This window comes from Stenella coeruleoalba, assembly GCF_951394435.1.
Source record: "Stenella coeruleoalba genome assembly, chromosome: 18".
Classification (NCBI taxonomy): Eukaryota; Metazoa; Chordata; class Mammalia; order Artiodactyla; family Delphinidae; genus Stenella; species Stenella coeruleoalba.
This window is the reverse complement of record NC_137164.1, coordinates 77855147-77875077: the sequence shown is the minus strand read 5'-3', so window position 1 is coordinate 77875077 and position 19931 is coordinate 77855147. Positions and strand designations below refer to the sequence as shown.

At 58.8% G+C, this 19931-nt stretch overlaps 1 protein-coding gene across 2 annotated transcripts in view; it reads left to right on the top strand.

Annotated features, from left to right (window-relative positions):
• Positions 1–19931, top strand: part of RASA3 (RAS p21 protein activator 3) — an 88647-nt gene that overhangs the window by 16377 nt on the left and 52339 nt on the right. For both annotated transcript variants that reach the window (XM_079903422.1, XM_079903423.1), the window contains exon 2: positions 19703–19820. In XM_079903422.1, the coding sequence (XP_079759548.1) occupies positions 19703–19820 (118 nt within the window). The remainder of the gene's footprint in view (positions 1–19702; positions 19821–19931) is intronic.

Below are 19931 nucleotides of genomic sequence, written 5' to 3'. Positions count from 1 at the left end.
CGCCTCTCCCCTCGCGCTTCCGTCTCGGGGTCTCGGCTGCCCGCTCCCCAGGCTCGTCCCCTGAGGACTGAAGCAAGCGCCCTCTGGATGCCGTGTGTGTGTGTGTGTGTGTGTGTGTGTGTGTGTGTGTGTGTTCAGAAGTAAACATCTTCCCTGAAGAAGGTGTGGGGAACATAGAAAAGCAGAGTGAGAACGTGAACAGCTGTAATTGCACGTCGGGTGCCTCGGGCCTGGGTCACCCCAGCCCATCAGCCGGCAGCGCGAAGCGGGGCACGTTTGCACTCCACGTGCACACGTCCGTGTGGGTTCCGACCTATCGGCCCGTTTCAAAGCTGGGAGGCCCCCGAATCAAAGGGCGGTCCCGCACCCAGGGCCAGCTGCAGCCTCTGCTCTGGGAGCCGGAGCGGAGAGGGGCCTGCGGGTGGCGGTCAGAGGCCGAGGGCCTTTGTTTCGCCCGCGTGGGTGCGTGACCCTGGTGCCCGGCGAGTGGCGCAGGCTTAGAGGCGGCCTCGGCTTGGGAGAACGTGGCTCGGCCTCTCAGCCCGTGCCGCGCAGTGGCCGGCCCCGCGTCTGGAGCTGTCGGTGGTTGGGAGTCGTGACGAGACCCGGCTGTACCTGGGCCGGGCTCTGGAGGGGCGTCGAGAGAGAGGCAGCCGGCAACGGGCCCCGAGGGCCTGGCTGGGCTTCTGGGTTGGTGGGAAGAGCTCTGTGACAAAGCAGAGCCGTGAAGGGGACCAAGAGCTCGGTGCCCAGCGCTGCAGAGTGCCGGCTGCCTGCCTAAAGCTCTTCTCTAGACGAGAGCTTTGCACTGAAGTAGGCAGCCGAACGTCCTGCGGCCGTGGGGAGGCTCGCAGAGCCCAGGAGTCTGGCCGGCCCGCGTGGCCTGTGGTCAGACCCGAGGGCCTGACGGCTCCTCGGAAGAGCCTCCCTGGGAAACGCCTGGGATGCTGAGCCCGTTGAAGGCTGTGGGCACCGCGTCCCTGCGTCTGGATCTGGATCTGCACTGACCGTCCACGCAGCCCGAGCCTCCTTCCTGCAGCTCTGAAGGGAGTGGTCACCCGTCTGCTCGCTGCTGCCTCTGTCATTCTGGACGCCTCTCTGTGACGAACTGGACCTTCACGGTGATAACTGTGGAACCAGAGTTCCGTGGAAGGACTCTGACTTACACGGGACGTTTGGCTCGGCTCAGAAACACGCAGGCTGAAGCGCTGTCGGTGTGATTGGGGGCGTGACACCCCGCCGTGGACCCGGCCTCCAGTGTGAGGCTGTGGACCCGGTGGGTCTGGGCGCGCAGCAGGAGCCTCTCCCCGCTGGTCTGGCACCAAGAGAGCCGAGCAAGGTGGTGACAGCAACGGCCCCTGTGTTGTGGCAGGAGCGGGAAGACGAGGGCTCCGATGGTCCCAGGGGAGCGCCTGCCCTGGGAGAGTGCCAGGAGCCGGGCATCTCGCAGGCGGTGTGTCCCCTTTTTACCGACGGGGACACAGGCAGCTGCCGATCTCAGGTGACAGCGGGGAGGCCGCTGGTTCGGAGCGTCGTGCTGGCTCTGTCCTGGAGAGCACAGCCGCGCCGTGAGCCCTGACCCCGGAGGCTTGGAGCGCCCCGGGAGGATGGGGGGACGCCCGCGTTGGGAGCGGGGCGTGAGGGGCAGGACCGCAGACCTTCGAAGGGCGGGTAACGGGGGTGGGAAGTGGCACCGCTGGGCCGCGCTTGAGGGAGGTGGGGACGAAACGTTACATCTGCCATCACCAGCCAGTGGAACAGAAAACGCGGGAAAGACACCCAGGGCGCTCGGGATGTGCGAGGGCCGTAGGCTTCTGCTTCTCCTCCCTCCTTTCTTCTGGGTTTCAGATGTCCTGGGCCGTTGTTCCACTGTTGTAACACACACACAGTGGTAGCTGCTTCCCGTGTTGCTAATTCAGGGAGCGTTCCCTCTGCCCTTGGGCCTCCACCTTCCCTGACGCCCCGCCCTGCCCTTTGGCCTTCGTCCCCGGCTCCCTGCCTGACCTCGGCCCTCTCCCGTCCTCTCGCCCCCGGTCCCCTGACCCGGCCATCGGGGCTGCTCCTCCGTCACTGCCCTGGGGAGGGGCCGCCAGACGGCCGCTGCAGCTGGAAGCACTTTTCATTTCTTAGAAGTGGTGGTGGCGTTAGGACTGGGCTCTTCTACGAGTGCAGTTTGTTTTAATTCATGGAAAATGGCGAATTGGCCCTTGGTTGATTAACGAACGGGCAGGCTAGGCCAGGCCAGGCCAGCCAAGGGCTCAGATTGTGGGAGCTGAAATAGAGGTGCTCTGGGGAGGGCGAGTGTCCCCAGGTGAGGTGCTGGGGCCCAGACGGCACACGGCCGGCAGGGCACGCGGCCGGAGGAGTTTCTGTAGTTTTGTGTTTTGCTCAGGCACTGTAGACTGTTAAGCAGGAAGAGGATGGTTACATTCAGATTAGAATAAATTAAAGAGTAAGGGTGGAGCGTTCAGTGTTGGCTTATTAGCTGGTGTATAAGTTAGTGTGGGAAATGTGATTATCACTTGGAGGGTGACAAGTGATGGGGTTGTCAGCTTGCGTATATGTCAGTCACCTTTTAGTAGGCAGACATGGTCGACTCAAAAACGTTAGGTAGATATTCTTAGATTCCTAATAGAAAGAAAATATCACAGAGGATACGGAAGCAGATCAAAACGTATATGGGCACCTAATCCACAATGAAGATGCGTTTTAGTCCCTGGAGAATGTGGGAGCTGCCTTCTTTGGCATCCGGCTTGAAAAAAGTTACATCCTAACTCACACCATGTAAAACAAATGCCGAATGGATTAAAGGTTACAAAGTGAAAAACCAAAGCCAGATATCAGAAACATTTTGGAGAATATTGTGAATAACCTCTGGAATGTGGGAGAACTTCTAAGCAGTCAGTAAACTAAAAAGATAGACCGATCTGATTATATAAGAATAAACATTTCTGTCTAAGGATGACCTCATAGCGGCCGAGCGCTCATGCCCGGGACAGGCTGGCCGGGAGGTGGGGGACAGGCGGGCGGGGCCCAGGCCACGTGCTCGCAGACACTTTCCCTGGTGGCTCGGCCTCGCCCTCAGCCCTGCCTGCACGAGGTAGCGGGTGGACACTCCGTGTTGGTGCCACGTCCTGAGGGTGGCTGGCTCGTCCCTGGATCCATGGGTGGAAGCAGACGTGTCTCGTGGTAAAGAGAAAATCGCTCTCGCCAAGCCGTGATCCATGATCCTGTTTCAGTGACCAAGTTGAGGCTCTCCCCCCACCCCTGACACTTCCTCCCTGTGGGGCTGTGAGGGTGCAGCGCAGGGTCTGGAAGTGAACCAGCAGGGCTGGTGTAGCTCAGGGCTGTGGGGCGGGCAGAGGGAGGCTGGTGACGAACCTTATCTGTAGGTGCTTACCCAGCATTACCGGTTACAATGAATATGTATTTCTTTTGTAATAAAAAGTGTTCAAAAAGAGGACGAAAAAAGAGTTTCTCTATAAAACTCAGTTTCAAACATAGAGCTTCTAAAAGAGCCTGTGCCTGTCCTTCGGTGGCCATGGACTGTGTGCCCCCCGTGTGCCCTGAGATGGGACAGGTGACTTCCTGGCATGTGTCACAGTTTGGACCCAGCTGGTTCAGGACTTAAGCAGAAAACACTTAATAAGATTAAGTGATTAATTTACCATCTGCCAGGGACTCAGCCTCTGGAGCTGGAAGCTCTCGGCCTCAGTGGGGTTTGTGAGTGAATTTCTAGTTTAGAGTTAATAAAGGGGGCATTTGTTCACAAAGCCCTGAGTTGCACTCTGTCATTTTACCTTTAAACTTACTTATCAGCAATGGCTGTTAGCATGACACATAATAAATTGACTCAGTGTTTAACGTAGAAGGAAGGAATAGCTGGCGAAAGAGAGATTAGACCTAAAATTTATATTTAAAATAAATCTCAGATGCGGTTGAATTTCGAAGCATTTCTATTCAAACAGTGCAGGCTCTACAGAAATTTTAGAAAACCTAGTTCTTAAGTTTTCAGGGTTGAGAGAAAGGTGACTCATTTCCCCGCTGAAAGCTGTGCCCCTGTTAGCATGTTGGTCCTTCTGCTCAGTTGTTTCCATTTTTGTTTTTCATATGCAGATATATTGTGTGGGCCCATATACTTATTAGATATTAAATACACACATACATACGTGTGCATTACGTTTGCCCCTTAAATTTCCCCTTCAGACATTTCTGTGTGTTACTGGAAGTTCTTCGTAACCTCCACTCTGGTTGCTGTGTCGCAGCCCGCTTCCCTCCTGCAGCCCCCGGCCCTCGCGTCTCCTGCGCTCTGGACACCGGGGGTCCTGCCGTCGGCTCTGGAGGCCGGGCCCAGGCCGTTGGAATCTCCTGTTTTTGGACATTTACCTGTTCCCTTTCTTTTGGCCAACATAAATATTGTTATAATAAACATCGATCCTTCATAAATCTTTGTTTTATGGATTATTTTATTAGGGCAGCAGTCCCCAACCTTTTTCGCACCAGGGACCGGTTTCTCAGAAGACAGGGGGTGAGGGTGGTGGTTCAGGCGGTAACGCGAGTGATGGGGGGCGGCAGATGCTCGCCCGCCGCTCACCTCCTGCTGTGCGGCCCGGTTCCTAACAGGCCACGGACCGGTACCGGTCTGTGGCCCCGGGGGTTGGGGACCCCTGCCTCAGGAGACGTAGATGTAGATGTATTCATGGCCTTTAAAACATGGTTTTGAAAGTTTGAGAAGAAACGGCAGCTATGGGCATGGTAGCCAGGCGTCAGGGGAGGCCGTGGGGCTGCGGGCACGTGTGCCCTGCTTCCTGGATACGGGGCCTCTGCAGTGAGGCGTCCCCACCTCAGGCCGGTGAAGAGGCGGAGGTGGATTTCTGCTTTGTCAGCCGTGGCCCTTGATGTGACAGTGGCTTTGGGGGAGGTGGGTGGCCAGTGGGGGGCAGGTCCCACGCAGGGGCCGCGGTGGCGGGGCTGCTCTGCCCTCGGCCGGGTGGCCCCAGAGTGCCCTTCCCCGCAGGCCCTCGCCCTGGGCGCCCTCCGCGGAGCCCGTGCTGCTGGCCAGACCCAGGGGTAAGGAGCTTCAGCGCAGGTGTCGGAGGGCCGGCACCCGCTCCCTGCGCCCCGAGCTTCTGCTGCTCTTGTGAACGGACCTGCCCCTCGTGGTTCACACAGCTTGGGGCGCAGGCCTGTCAGGCAGCGGGGGTCCCTCTGCCCCGCCCAGGACCACCCACTGCCTCCTCTCTGCGCACTGTGGGCGGGGCCTCCTGCCCCGGGGCGGCGGCAAGCCTTGGGTTGGGAGAAGGTGGGCCACCCGTGTGCACCCGGGTGGGCCGCAGGTTTGCCGCGGCTGTGATTCAGGAGCGAAGGGACAAACACAGCACCGTGTCTCTGACGTGGAACCTGATCTCGCTCCTGGCCGCTCTTTTCAGTAATGAATGAGGAAGGAAAAACCAAAGTCTTAATTTTGTCGTTTCCTCCTGTCCTAAAGTTGCCACGAAGACTCAGATCCAGAGGCCAGAGCGGCCTTTAGGCTGCGGTTCTCTGCAGGGACAGCGGATTAGAGACTGTCTTTGCAGCGGGTGCACGGAAGCGGGCTGATGCTCTCCGCGGTCACCCACGCCCGACGACCAGGCCTCAGGCGGCTCTCCTGGTGGGCTCACGGCCTATGCTCGCGGACCCCAGGGGCCGTGCTGTGGCTGGCTTGTGCGGGCCCTGGGCCCAGCTTCCAGTGTGGCTGCACCTGGCAGTTGGTCACCTCGTGGCAGGAGCCCCCCAGGCCCGGGTCCGTGCCCCGTGAAACGGGGCTCCCTTTGGGGCGCTGAAGTCTGGGGTGCTGGGCACAGACCCAGCGTGCCTGGGATCCTGAGATGCTGTGTTTGCTGGCATCTCCGAGCCTCTCAGACCCTCGTGCTTTGATGGGGCCGGGATTGCCCTGAGGGGGTCCCGAGTGGCGGACCGCAGTACAGTCGGCGCCAGGCGACGGCGCGCGTGCCAAGACCTGAGGCCTGGGGTCTTGCCGCGTCTGAGCTGGTCAGCCTGCCTCTCCTCCTGCCGGACCCCCCAGAGTGTGGGCACCGCCGAGCTGGCGAGCTCAGAGGGGCCCTGCCTCGGCCGCTCGCTGCTCTGGGCCGGGCCGTCTACCCCTCAAGACCCTGGAGCTGTGCACACCTTCTGGGGAAGCCAGTCCGCAGACTGACCCTCTGCTGTTTGCTTGTTCTACGTGACCTCTGGTCACTCACCGAGACTCTGCCCCCAGACCCGGAAGGGATGACGGCGGGGCTCCCTCGGGGGTGGGTCCCTGTCTCCGGCCTCCAGGGCGCGGCCTGTGCGCTGCGTGGAGCCCTGCGGGTGAGGGGTGAGGCCGCGACCAGCGTGGGCATCTCTGGCACGCTTTGGTCCCCGCTCAGGCCGGTGCCCGTCTGCTCCCTGCGACCTGACGAGTCTGCAGCGGGAATGGCTGGGCAGGAGCCCAACCCTGGAGGCCCACGTCCTGGCGTGGAGGTCCCCCCGCTGGCCGGTCGGGGTGGTGGCCGCGGGGAGAAGGGCCGCAGCGATGCCGCGCCCACGCGGCCGCCGGGATCGCAGCATCTCGTGCCCGGGCGGGTCCTGGGCTCTTCCTTGGCGCGGTCCTCCAGCAGCCAGAGAGCAGGCCGTTGCCACGGACGGTGGAGTCGAGTCGCGAAGCCTGGGGCGCGGCAGCTGTTTCTGGGCGGACGCCGTGCACACAGCCCTCGGGCTCGGGCAGAGGCAGGCTCAGCCTGTGTCCTCTGACCGAGCCGCGCCCGCAGTGTGGGGGCAGCCCAGGCGCCCCCTGGTTCGCATCTGCCGGGTGCCTCCGGGCCTCAGTTCCCCGTGGAGTGGGTGCTGGGGGCTGTGCTTGGCGAGGCCCAGCTGTCGAGCCCTTCGCTGCTGCAGGTCCTGGGGGCCCCTCCCTCCTCCTCCACACAACAGGAGGTGTGTCTAGCGGCCGAGGCGGTAAACTTGGTGGTGTTTCGTGCCTCCCTCAACAGACAGCAGTGTTGAAAATGACTTTGGAGTTTTAAACAGCTCTTGAGATGCAGAGCCCCGGGGGCTGCCGTGGGGCTGGGTCTGCAGCCGTATTCAGGCCCCGAGGGTGGGGAGTGCAGGCGGCGGAGGCCTGAGTCACCCGGGGACACATGGTCCTGGCCTGCTGGGTGGGCCTGAGATCCTTCCCACCCAGAGACACTCGTGCATATGAATCACAGCTGAGCACAGCCCACAGCCCTTTAGAAATCGTTCTGAAGCTTTTATTACTTCACTCGCGGAACCCCTGGCAGGGTCCCGCCTCCCCCCACCCCACCCGCGTGCCTTCCAGCTGCCTCTCTCCTGGGCCCCAGGCTCAAGGAAGCCTGTGTTCCGGAATGTTCCTGGGGCGTGACGCCTTCTCTGACTCAAGCCAGCCTCCACTGTGCCTGCCCTTCCCACGTCCCCTTGTCACCCCCAGGGGCGGTCACCCCCAGCCTCCACCTTCCAGACTCCTGCCCACCTTTCTGCCTCCACGGGGCCTGCCCTTCCCGCGTCCCCTTGTCACCCCCTTCGCTCTTGCGGGCGCCCTCGCCTGGCCCTGGCTTCCTCTGCGTGGTGGTGCATGTGGTCAGCCGCATGGCTGCTGCTCCGCTGAGAGAAGGCAGGTGACGAGCCAAGGTCATCCTCCCCTCTGGGCAGGTCCCCGTTAGCGCCAAGCGCGCTCCTTGTTCCCGCGTTTGCCGAGAACCGCCCAGCGACTTGAACGGGGAGGCCTGGCCCCTGCAGGCGCGACCCTCCTGTGGGACCGCGTGGGACGGAAAGGAAGCACCATGGCCTCCGCGGAAATGGCAGAGCGCTGGGGGCAGGGGGTGGGCCTCGGGGTGGGGAGGTGGGCGACGCGGGGGTCTGGACGCAGGGACGCACTGGCAGCGGGAACCGTGGGGGCCTCAGGGGCCCAGCTGAGGGCTGTGCCTCGTTCAGGGGGAGTAGGCGGCTTTGGAGGGGTGGGGCGGGAGGGGTTGTCAGGGAGGTGACAGGCACGCCCACGTGAGCCACCGGGGAGGCCCCTGAGCATCCGTGACCGGGAGAAGCGTGCTTCCCGGGACAGCTAGAACGCTGTGGAATGTCCTGGAATACAGCGCGAGGCATGGGCAGGGAGGCGCCGGCTTTGGGACCGTAAGCGGTTCTCAAACGTGGGCCGGCTCCTGAGGCCGCGGGACCGGTGGGCCTGGGAGTCTACCTTTCCAACCAGGCGCCCAGTGATGCCACTGCTGCCGGTCTGGCCCCCGGCTCAGAGCTGCCGGGTGGACGGACACGGGGAGCCGCTCGTCCTGACAACCAGCCGCGCACCGGTCACCTGGCGGGTGTCCCGGTGAAGCCGTGCCCACACCCTAGAGATGCCGCCTGACACGGGCCACACACGGGGGAGCCTGGACCCGAGGTCAGGGCCACGCTGCCGTCGCACGAGACGCCCAGGGAAGGCAGGCCTGGTGGGCGCGTGGACATGGGGCTGGGGCAGGAGTGCTCACGGGACTGTGCTTCTGCTTCAGGTGATGAAGGTCCTGGGCATTAGTGCTGATGGCCGTGCAACTCTGTATACTAAAAAGCACTGAATCGTACGTTTCCAAAGGTTGCATTTTATGCTGTATAAATTACATCTCAATAAAAAACAAAGGTTGCAAAAAAATTACAAAAAACTCAAATTATCCACCTTCTGAGGGCAACAGGGAGCTAATTCATTCTTTGGAAACTTGGTAAATAAAAGGCAGTTACCGAGTGTTTGCCCTTGGTGTGTGGACCTCAGCAGTGGGTCAGCAAACGGCAGAAGAGGGGCGCTCTCTCATAAAATTACTTCAGCTTATAAACCAGAATCAAAGACTATTACCATTTGCAACCCCGAGTGGGTTAGTGGATTTGGCTCCATTTTTATGAGGTACAGAGTGGGCAAAACCGATGATTCTGTGGAATTCCGAGAGGGCCAGGCTCTGGATGGGGAGGGGCCTGAGGATGTGCTGAGCGCCGGAGATGTTCCCCATCGTACCCGGCCGTGCACGTAGGGAAACTCGTGGAGCTCTGTTTACCGAGTGTGCGTTGTACCCCAACAAAAAAGTACAAGTGAAAAACAACCGAATCAAATGCATACTCCAAAAGAGGTATTTATTTATTCCCACCCTTTCTCTCTCCAGAAAAGGGTCTGGGGAGGTGCGTGGCCGTGAATGACACACGGTCACACTGAACAACCAGTGCTCTGTCCACACCCGTAACCAGCTTTTCTTCGTTTTGCTTAAAATGTGGTAAAATGCACATAACGTAGAATTCAGCAGTCCAGCCGTTCCTAAGTGCACAGTTCAGGGCATTTGGTACGTTTACATGTGATGCCACTACGTGGTCTAGTTCTAGAGCTTCTGAGTCGCCTGTAAGGACATGTCTCATCCCACCCCCCTGGCAACACGGAGGATACACCATGTGTTATCAGCATGAATAGAGTTGTTGTGGACATTCACGTACACGTGTGTTTTTTTGTTTTTTTAAAAATAAATTTATTTATTTATTTTTGGCTGCGTTGGGTCTTCGTTGCTGCGCACGGGCTTTCTCTAGTTGCGGCGAGCGGGGCCTACTCTTCGTTGTGGTGCGCGGGCTTCTCATTGCGGTGGCTTCTCTTGTTGCAGAGCACGGGCTCTAGGCACGCGGGCTCAGTAGTTGTGGCTCACGGGCTCTAGAGCGCAGGCTCAGTAGCTGTGGCGCACGGGCTTAGTTGCTCCGCGGCATGTGGGATCTTCCCGGACCAGGGCTCGAACCCGTGTCCCCTGCGTTGGCAGGTGGATTCTTAACCGCTGCGCCACGAGGGAAGTCCCCAAGTATTTGTCTGAGCACCTGTTTTCACTTCTTTCCAGCGGAATTGCTGGGCTGGTTGGTGACTCTGTGCTTAAGTTTTTCTTCCCACCCTGGCTGCACCGCTTTGTGTTTTCTTCCTCAAGTTCAAGACAGGACTCTTTCAGAGAAAGGTGTGGGAGAAAGAAAAGCAAAAATAGTCCCAAAATATACAGGGTGGGGTCGTGTGTGGATTGCTTCTGGAAAATGAACCTGGGTCTTTCTGCCAGTGGAGTGGGGGTCTTTGGAGGCCAGCGTCTTCCTTTGCACATCGAGACCAGCGGGGCTCGTGGCTGCGCCGCACTTGGCGACTTTCCCCAGATTCATGTTTCCCAGATTGTCTTTCCTCCTTGAATTCAAAATAACACTAATGCAAGCTGTGAAGAATGTCTTGCTGTCAGAATCCAGAAACCCGGGCTGCAGCGGAGCCAGGCAGCCCTTCGCCCGGGGTGAGGGTCCTTGGCCTTCACCGGGGGACCTGCTGGAGGGCGGGCGGCTGCCCTGCCGCGTCGGGCCGTGCGGGGGTCCCAGCCCCTCCAATCAGTGCACCACAGGATACTGTAGGGCTAGTCGGGAAGGTGGATCTAGACACAGCTGGAAAATCAGAATGTGACAGCAAAGGAGGTCTCGGCTCCCTAACCCTTGCTTTCACAGCCTCTGTCAGAGCTGGGTGTGCTAACCCTTGTCAGGACTGGTTTTGAGGCCCTTGTCCTCGGAGGACAGAGAAGAGGGACAGGAGAGGCTGGGAGCGGCTTCAACTCCCAAATAAATGGAATGGAATCAGGTCCTTCAAAAAGAGCCCTTCTTAGCAAACGGAGGGCAAAGCACACACAGCATTTTTACGTCTCAGACGCAGAGATGCATGATTTCGACGACTCAGTTCTAGCAAGGATCTGGGAAAGAGCGTGTTAAAACGCGGTGGTGGGCCTGCGAATCGGTGCTCCCGACGAGAGCTGTTTGGCAGCGCGGTACATGCGTATGAAAGTTACAAGCTGCCCTTCTGCCAGAAAGTCTGAGTCCGGGCACTCGTTGTTGCTGCCCTCTCGGTCCCAGGAAGGGACCTGTCACTCAGTGGGAGGCAGAGCAGCCCCCCCCCCCCCGGCAGAGGGGGTTCTGCCCGGTCCTCACGCGCGGCGCTCACGCGGCCTGGTGGTCGCTGCTGCCCGGGTGCTGCGCTAGCTCCTGTTCACCCTGGATCTCCAGCGGGAGCAGGACCCGGCACGTTGCCGCCCGTGGAGGAGGCCGAGGGTGGGGCTGAAATGCGGACCATTCAATGCGCGCGAGCTGCTCCGCGGCTGGGATGGGGCCCTGCAGGCGTGAGGGGAAGCAGCTTGAACCCTGAATTGACACGCGGTCAAACCACGAGGCCCCTCGGGCGGAACGAAGCTGCCAGGGCCTGGGAGTGGGTGTGGGGTGTGAGGGGTGAGTTGCACACGCTGTGAATGTGCTGAAAGCACTGAGTTGTGCACTTGAAATGGGTGAACTTCATGGTGCCCCGATCCTCTCGCCAGAAATCTGTTAAAAACAGAGACCAAGACATGCACGTGGGGCTTCCCTGGGGGCGCAGCGGTTGAGAGTCCGCCTGCCGAGGCAGGGGACACGGGTTCGTGCCCCGGTCCGGGAGGATCCCACATGCCGCGGAGCGGCTGGGCCCGTGAGCCATGGCCGCTGAGCCTGTGCGTCTGGAGCCTGTGCTCCGCAACGGGAGAGGCCACAACAGTGAGAGGCCCGTGTACCTCAAAAAAAAAAAAAAGAATCTGCCTGCCGATGCAGGGGACACGGGTTCGAGCCCCGGTCCGGGAGGATCCCACGTGCCGCGGAGCAGCTGGGCCCGTGAGCCATGGCTGCTGAGGCTGCACATCCGGAGCCTGTGCTCCGCAACGGGAGAGGCCACAGCGGTGAGAGGCCCGCGTACCGCAAAAAAAAAAAAAAAAAAAAAAAAAAACCATGCACGTACACACCTGTCCATGCCAGCCACGTGCAGCATGGCTGTCTGGCCATATGCCCACTGCCAGGTGTCGGCCCGGGTGTCCCCACCTCTCCTGGCTCTCTTCTGGGTCCCTCCCTCACCCCTCACATCTGGGTCTCGTAGCGCGGAAACGTCCCAAGGCTTGTGTTCTGTTCTGTGTCGTCTGTGCTCACGGGCACCTCCGGATCGCTGCCCACATGTGCAGGGACGCAAGGGGTGGCCTCCCTGCCCTTGCGGAGCTCGTATACAGAGGTCCTCACTCTTCCCGAAGTTTCCACAATATCCTCACCTTAGTTTGTTTCATTAAAAAGAAAAAATCTAGTCATATCCCTGCCACCTCTGTTTCCTTTTTCTCCTTCACCCTCTCAGCTACCTTGAAATCCTCACCCCACCCTTTTACTGATGACCTCCTAGAGATTCCTGTGCAGTTAGTAAAAGCAAAGCCCAGAGGAGCAGAGGACGGGGTCGCGCAGCCGAGCGGGCAGTGGGGGCCTTGCCGACAGCCTTCAGCTGCTGCTTTAGTCGTAACGATGCCGCACGTAATGATATTCTTGGTCCCTGTTTATTTCTTAGGTGTTTTCCCTACTTTGTTTTCCAGAAGCTTCTTCATTGATCTTAGTAACCAGCTAACCAACATCTTCTCGTGTGAAAGTCAATCGGGAGATTTGCAGTTTACAAATGTATGCAAATGTGTCAAACGGCGGTTCTCGGGAGGACCCCGGCTTCCTCAGACTCTGCTCCTGTTCTCGAGGGGCTCGCAGTCAAGAGGAGAGACGGGCGGGAACTTCCACCCGGACGAGGCGCGGGTGCCCGGAGCTCGGGTGGGGAGGGTCCCGAGGCCGGTCGCAGGCCGGGGGCGAGAGCGGAGGCACAGCTGCTCGGGGTACCCGGCACACGGGGCAGTGGCGACCGGCACGTTGGTCAGATGCTGTGTCTCAGTCGTGGGGCCTTTGACCGTGCTGTTGATGGAGTGAGCGTGTGTCACGTAGCACTCCTCCTCCTGTCCTGCCCCAGAGGGAGCCCTGGAGGGGGGGCCGTGTGCCCCCGAGTGCCCGCTGGGGCGCCCGCTGCCCCGTTTCCAGTGTCCCCGAGGCCCCTCAGGTGCGTCCCCAGGGTTAGGGGGGCAGAGTAAGTGCCGCTTGTTCTTTTCTGGCCTTAGCAGCCCTTAGGAATGCAGCATTAGGGGAAGAAGGACGTCCTAAACAGAGGCACAAAGTTTCAGGTCCCAAGGAATCGGAAATCCCCATTCACCACAGCATTCTGAAATTAAAGGAAACAAGTGGTTTCTTTTTCCCTGGGCTTAATTGTACAGCTTTTATTTCAGGATTGGGTTGTTGTCCAAGAGCACTATTTTCATTTCTAGCTTAATTGGAAAAGCACAAGAGAATAGCACTTGCTTTTTTTTCCCGATGGGAAGAGACCAGCCTGTAAGTAAAAGCAAAGTTAGCTAATATTTTGTGCGTTTTTAGGTGCTGAATAGGTTGAGTTCAGTTCAGATGGAAGATCTAAACGATCCTGGGGCTGCGCCGTCGTCCACAAAATCCGCCGGAACGTGGGGAAATGGACGACTTTCCACCTGCTGTTCTTCGTGCCATAGGCGTTCTTTCTTGCCCAGGAGCCTAAACTGCACTTTTCTTTAGAGTCTAAGGCCTTCTCAGTTCAAGCAGAGAAGTGTGTAGGGTTCTCCACGCCCCCTTGCCTTCGGGGGTCTGCCGGGCTCTGCATGAAGGAGCTCTGCGGGCGGGGGGACAGCCCAGGGTGGAGGAGGCGCCCACCCGCCCCCTGCAGCCCCGACATTTTCCACCGGCTCGGAAGCTGGGGGGTTCCCACGGGTGTCGGGGCACCGGGCCGAGCAGCCCGGCAGGTGTTGCCAGCCCTGCATTTTATGGTTGCAGGAGTGCCAGAGATCTGTGCCCCAGAGGACCCCCGCAAGCCGTGCAGGGCCGTCCAGCCAGCCAGAAATTCCCGTCCCTCCAGGTGACCGGTGCTCGGGCCACGGGGAGAGACGGAAGCTTCCAGGGGCGGGTGGAGGCCTCAGGCGGGAGGAGGAGACCCTCATGTAGCTGGGGGTCCCGTCAGTACTTCTTTCCACAAGTCTTCTGGGCGGCGACAAGATAGAATCTGACAGTCACAGCACATGAGGAGGGCGGACAGGTGCCCCGGGAGGGGCTGCCCCGACCCGGCCAGGGACTGTTAAGACGGGGCCGTGGCCCAGCACCGCTGGATCTTCTGAGTTTTCTCAGGGAGCGGCAGTCCTGGCTTAGGAAAACGTGAAATCACCAGTTTTAAATGGCGTCAACTTATTCAGAATTGAAAACTCCCCGTGTAGGGAGAGCACTGCCTTCGCCGCCAGCCCCCAGCTGAGACCTGAGGGGCAGCTCCCAGCCCGGGAGGCCCTCGGTCATCGCCGCACTCGCCCAGCTGTCGACGGTGCTGCTGGAGCCCGGGTGTCCCCCGGCTGCACGGCTGCCGCACTTCATCATTATTCTCACTAGAGTTGGAGGTACTTTGAGTCAGAGTCAGAAGGCAGCAGGGGTGCAGGGCAGGGCCTCCTTATCTGGAGGGACTCTGGGTGTCTCCTGGGCTCTCCACTGCTGGGTTAGTCACACCTTTAAGTCCTCACCGTGTGCAGGGAGGGGACCGGTGAAGAGCTGCTTCGCCTGGAGCCCCGTGAGCGTCTGACAGCTGTGCTATCACATCTCACAACGTTGGGGCCAAGGGATTCGGGCTGGACGTGAGGCCTGGTTGGAGCCATGGGGGGCAGCTGGTGGGCGGGCTGCCCCGCAGGCACGAGACGTGTCCGTCACCAGTGTGGAGCGCTGGGAAGCTAGGCTGGCCCGGGCTGTCCAGGCAGCTGCACTGCCCCCCCAGCGGTGGCCTCCGGGGCCTGGCCTGTGGCTCAGGAACAGAGGGTGTCCAGTGGCCAGGGTGGAAGCACATGGCTCTGACATCTCCCAGGGAGCCGGCAGTCACTGCTGGTCAGTCAGGGCCCTGAGGCCAGCCCAGACCAAAGGGAGGGACACGGGAGTCCCCCTCGGAGGAGCAGAGTAGGAGCTGTGACCGCCCCCACGTCGTGTCTCTGGCGACTGTCTTCAGAAGCTGCCGTGCGTGGTCATTTCATCACAGACTTTCTCCTTTAATCCCTGGAACCAACATTTCAGGGACGCTCGTCATCTGCCCGGCGCTGCTGGGGTGCTGGACGCAGAGAGGAAACGAGACCAGGCGCGGCCGTGGGGTCCACAGAGAGGAGGGGGTGACCAGAGGCTCCTGCAGGGTCCCTCCGCCCCGCGGTCCCCGGGCCTGAGGGGCGACCCTGTCGTGTCTGCGTGCGGAATGGGGCCTCACCGGGCTCTTCCTGGGACTCCTGGCCGCCCAGCGTCCTCGGCCCCCGTCGGCGTGCCCCCCTGTGCCAAGCGATTCTCACAGGTTGTCACTCGAGTCCCCACCTGCTGAGGACAGAAAAGAGCCTTGAGCATGCTTCTGCATCTTTTGTCAGATTTTCTCGGAAGCCGTGCCAGCCCCTCTTTTCATGGTGTTTCCTCCTGGAGAGCTGGTGTGTTTCATTTTTAGGTAAATCGTGAGAAGTGTGTGTCCCGCCATATTTCCATTTGTTCCTCAGCTACCGGGAAACTCGGGACCACTCATGGTGGGGTTGGATAGGTGTAACTTTCCTCCCTCTCACCATATGTTAAACGTTTAATTTCCATTTTAACAGCCTTATTTTAAACTTGTCTTTCATGGTGTCACCTATTCCTTCTGGAAATTGGAGGAAACCTGCGATGCATGTTAGTAAATCTTCCCGTGTCCTGGTCATGCCCCTCCCCGGGCGCAGACATCAGCCGAGCCCTGCGGGGTCTGGCAGCTCAGCCTGGAGGTCTCCTGACTTGTAACTCAGCGTGCAGTAGAGGAGGCTGTTGGTAACTTGACTATAAAGTCCAATCTCGTCAGGTTTTACGGACCTTTGTTCTATTCAATATCTAGTGCTAGAGTCACCTAGCAAGGCCGTCAACAACATATTCATGGAAATAGGATGTTTTAGTCATGAAAGTGATCTTCTGAGACCAATAGGCTTCTACGTAGGTATCATGAGCTGTGCTGGCTGCCAGAATTTGTAGACCCGTTAGGTGTTTAGAATGACCAGAAAGACGGGAGCGCCGGGGGCTCTAATTCCTCCACGTGTCCTGCCTCTGTGCACAGAGGCCCTGGGCCGGGGAGGTTCGCTTTTACAGGACTAGTGCACTGGGCTCGAGTACCTGTTTAGGTGTTATTTGCAGAGGTTGGCCTGTAGTTGAGGTGAAAACCAACACACTGAGTAGGAAAGAGCCAAGTTCCGACACTCCGTGGATGTGGCAGACTCGAGGCCCCAGCTCACGGCTGGGAGTCTCTCTTGGGGTGGCTGAGGACACTCTTCTCGAGGGCAGCAGACAGACAGAGCCCCTCGGAGGTGAGCTGGCTGACGTGCGGTGCCCAGGCCGGTTAGACGTCCAACACCCCTCTTGGGGTGCAGACAGCGTTGTTGCCCCACAAGGGCAGTGGGCTTCCTCGTCAGGGCAGGACCTAGCGGTGCCGCGAAGACCGCCCACAGCCCTGCGGGAGGCGTGGACAGCCACACGTGGCCCTTCCCTCCACCGGGTCAGGTGCCTGTGGGTCTGGGGCTCTCTGGCCGTGATCACCCCGAGTGTGGCGCCTGTGATCAGGAACAGGTTTGCTGTTTCAGTGCTGTTTCATCACCGATTTTTAAGTGCTGCCTTTTGCTTCCGTGTAAATTCAGGGTTCAGAGGCGGCACCGGGCGCCAATTTACCGTCTTTATCAAATCCACCAGCAGACAGTTCTGGTGGGTGGACAGTGTACGTTTTGGAGACGTGGATAACGGGAGGGAGGCGTATGAAACGTGACTTGGCTGTAGACTGAAACCAGAGTTTACTTTCCTTTTTCCTTGCAGGCGTTTATCCATCCAGTCGTTCAACAAATGTATACGAGGCGTGGCTTTACCTTCTTAGGCAAATGCCTCCACACGCTGGAGAAAGGGTCATGGCTCTTCTCCTTTGACGGAGACGAAAGGCCCCTAATCTGCCTCCAGGGAGGGGAGCGGCCTCCGGCCTTTGGCACAAGTAACACGCATGGAGGAGACGTCATCTGCTCTGAGTGTGGCTGGGACACGCCCCGCCCAGCCCCCTGGGCCACGGTGGGGTCCGCAGCTGGAGGACCCTGGGCAGACGACACGGCCAGGACCGGGTGCCGGCCCACTCCCAACCCTCCTGGCCTGAGCCGCTCCTTAATGTTGGCTCTGCTCTGCCTGCCGGTGCTCTGGTGTCGCCACTGTCATAGCAACCGGGATGTTTCTGTAACCGGTGGGGTTGGGCAGGGCCAGGGCTGGGAGGCGGGGAGCCAGGCCACGCTCACAGCCACACAAGGTAGTTCGGTATCTCGCAGCTGTTAACCCGATCGTTCAGGGGAGGTGCGTCCGTCTCTTCTGTCCTTGAAGAGAAGTGTCAGCTGCCGCTGCTTGTGTTCTGAGGTTCTTCCGAGAATAAACAGAAAAAAAATCCCAGTTCTGTGTTTTCCACCAATGGCCATCTCCAATAAGACTTTCCAAAAAAAAGGATTTTTTTTCTACTTTTAAGAAACACAGGAATTTGCAGCTAAATATTTCATTTGTTGCCCAAAAAGTTCCAGCAGGAAATAGGGTCACATCCTAGAGGTGTCAGCTGGAAAGTCAGCAGAGCCGGGCTGTGTTAGGGGGAAGATTTGTGAACGTAAATCAGTTTGGAAAGTGGGTGGGAAGCCGCTGGGCCCCTTCGGATGTGGGTCGTCACGCCCCCCGCACGCACCTGTGTGTGCCCACCTGACTGCTCACATCTGCCAGGAGCCGTCGGAAAGTCTGTCTTTGGACACTTAACAGCGGGCTCGAAGCCGGGTGGGATCACGCGCCTCTTCTCAGATGGTCCGTGGTTCTGTGCCTGACGCTTGTGGACGCGCTTCCCGGAGCCTTGCGGCGTGATGTACCGTGAGGATAGCCGCACCCCTAGGAAAACATTCATTGGTTATTTCTTTTTCTTCACCATCTGAGAGTCACTGACGATTCCCAAAAGAAAACTTCCTAGAACCTTTTGAGTTAGAGGAGGCTGGGAGACGTGTGCTGTCTTGCTTTTACGGTCGGGGAAGCCGAGGCCCGGGGGAGAGGCCTGGTGTCCCGGCCGCGTGTGCGGCAGACCCGCCTGTGCAGAGTACAGCTGGGGCTGCTAGGAAGCCTCAGAACACTCGATTTATTGGCCCAGTTACTGAGCCACTTCTGTTCATTGCTGCTCTCCTCCGTCCCGAGCAATAAGGCCAATCAGAAGTTTGAGAGAAAGACTTCGGCCCGTCAAGCTCACCTCCACCCTGGGCAGCAGGAAGTTGCCACCTGCGTGTTTCCCCGAGAGCGGCGTCAAGTGTGTTTGTGGGGTGCGGGCGCGGCTCCTCTGGGGGCTGAGCTCTGAGGTTTTGGTTTGCTTTCTGTTGTTGCTGCTTTTCCTTCGGTTTTAACCAGAAGCGGTAGCGCGGCCCTGGGTGGTACTAACAGGTGTCGGCCGCGAGGTAGCGCGGCCCTGGGTGGTACTAACAGGTGTCGGCCGCGAGGTAGCGCGGCCCTGGGTGGTGCTAACAGGTGTCGGCCGGGCCTGGGCTGCGTTGGTGGGTGCTGGGTGCTCGGCCCCGGCCCCCTTCCTGGCCCTGGGTCTGGTGCCTGAAAACGCCCAGCTGGGGGACAGGAGGCCCCTGGGAGGCGGGAGCTCATCAGTGGGGGTTCCTTCCAGGGAGGGGGCTTCTCCTCCCTGGTTGCAAGCCCCTCTGCTCCCTATCAGTCCACAAGCAAAGGGGCTGTTCACATTTGCAGCCCAGGTGCACTCCCAGCTTCTGGCAGAGGGTCCAGCAGCTGCGGCTTCACTAATGGTCTTCGGTCAGACCCAAGATCAAAGGCGACATGGCGTCCAAGATTCCACGGGGCCGTTGGCAGCTCCTCCCTTTTCTCCAGCGTGTGTCGGGGAGGCATGGCCCGTGGCTGGTCTCCCCACCCCAGACTTCTCCTCACCGGCTTCTAAACAGCTGGAGTTCGTAGCTTACTCATCAGTAAAAAAAGAGTCCTTCTCCTTAATAGTGCCCCAACTTTGACCTAATACTATCAAATTAAATTCAAAATGAAAAGGGACCCGGGGGATGAATAGACAAGCAAAACGTTAGCCTTGGAAAAGAAGCGAATCCTGTCTCAGGCCATGACGTGGATGAGCCTTGAGGACATTGTGCTCAGTGACATCAACCAGGCCCAGAAGGACAGGCAGTGTGTGGTTCCACTTCTGCGAGGTGCCTGGGCAGCAGGTGGGCGGCAGGGGCTGGGCGGTGGCGGGGACACGGGGCTTGTTGTTTAGTGGGGGCAGTTTCAGCTTCACGAGGTGAAGGAGTTCTGTAGGTTGACTGTGCAGCAGTGTGAATAGAGTTAACTGCGGTGCCGCTGAGCTGTATGTGTGAAGGTGGGTGAGAGGATACATTTTAATTTCTGTGTATCTTACCATAATTTAAACATTAAAAATATTAAAGGGACCAATGTGGGTAAAGCGAAACAATCCTTAATTCCTAGGCCAATGGATTACTGCTGTTATAGGAACCATCGCTTTAGAGGTTAATGTATATGTTACCTTACACTGTAACAGTACAGATGGTTTTCTCATCAACACTTTGGTGGCAAGAAAACCGAGACCTCGTGAAGAGCTAATGAACGTACAGAAGTGAGCGGGTGCCTTGCTGTGAGAGAAATCCATCATTGGGAAGGTGTCTGTGGTTATCAAGGAGACTGAATAATTCCATGCTAAACTGATGATAGATTTACGTTTGCTTTTTAGGTGAAGCCAAAAATCTTCCCACTTACCCGGGGCCAAACAAGATGCGAGACTGTTACTGCACCGTGAACCTAGACCAGGAGGAGGTTTTCAGGACCCAGATCGTGGAGAAATCACTCTGGTAACGTCTGCTGCCGCTTTATTTGCTGCTGACAGTTGCTTCTGTGCGGAGGGTGTCCTCACTCCATCCTTATCCTCTCTCTCTGCCTGAGAGAGGAACGGGCTCCCGGGG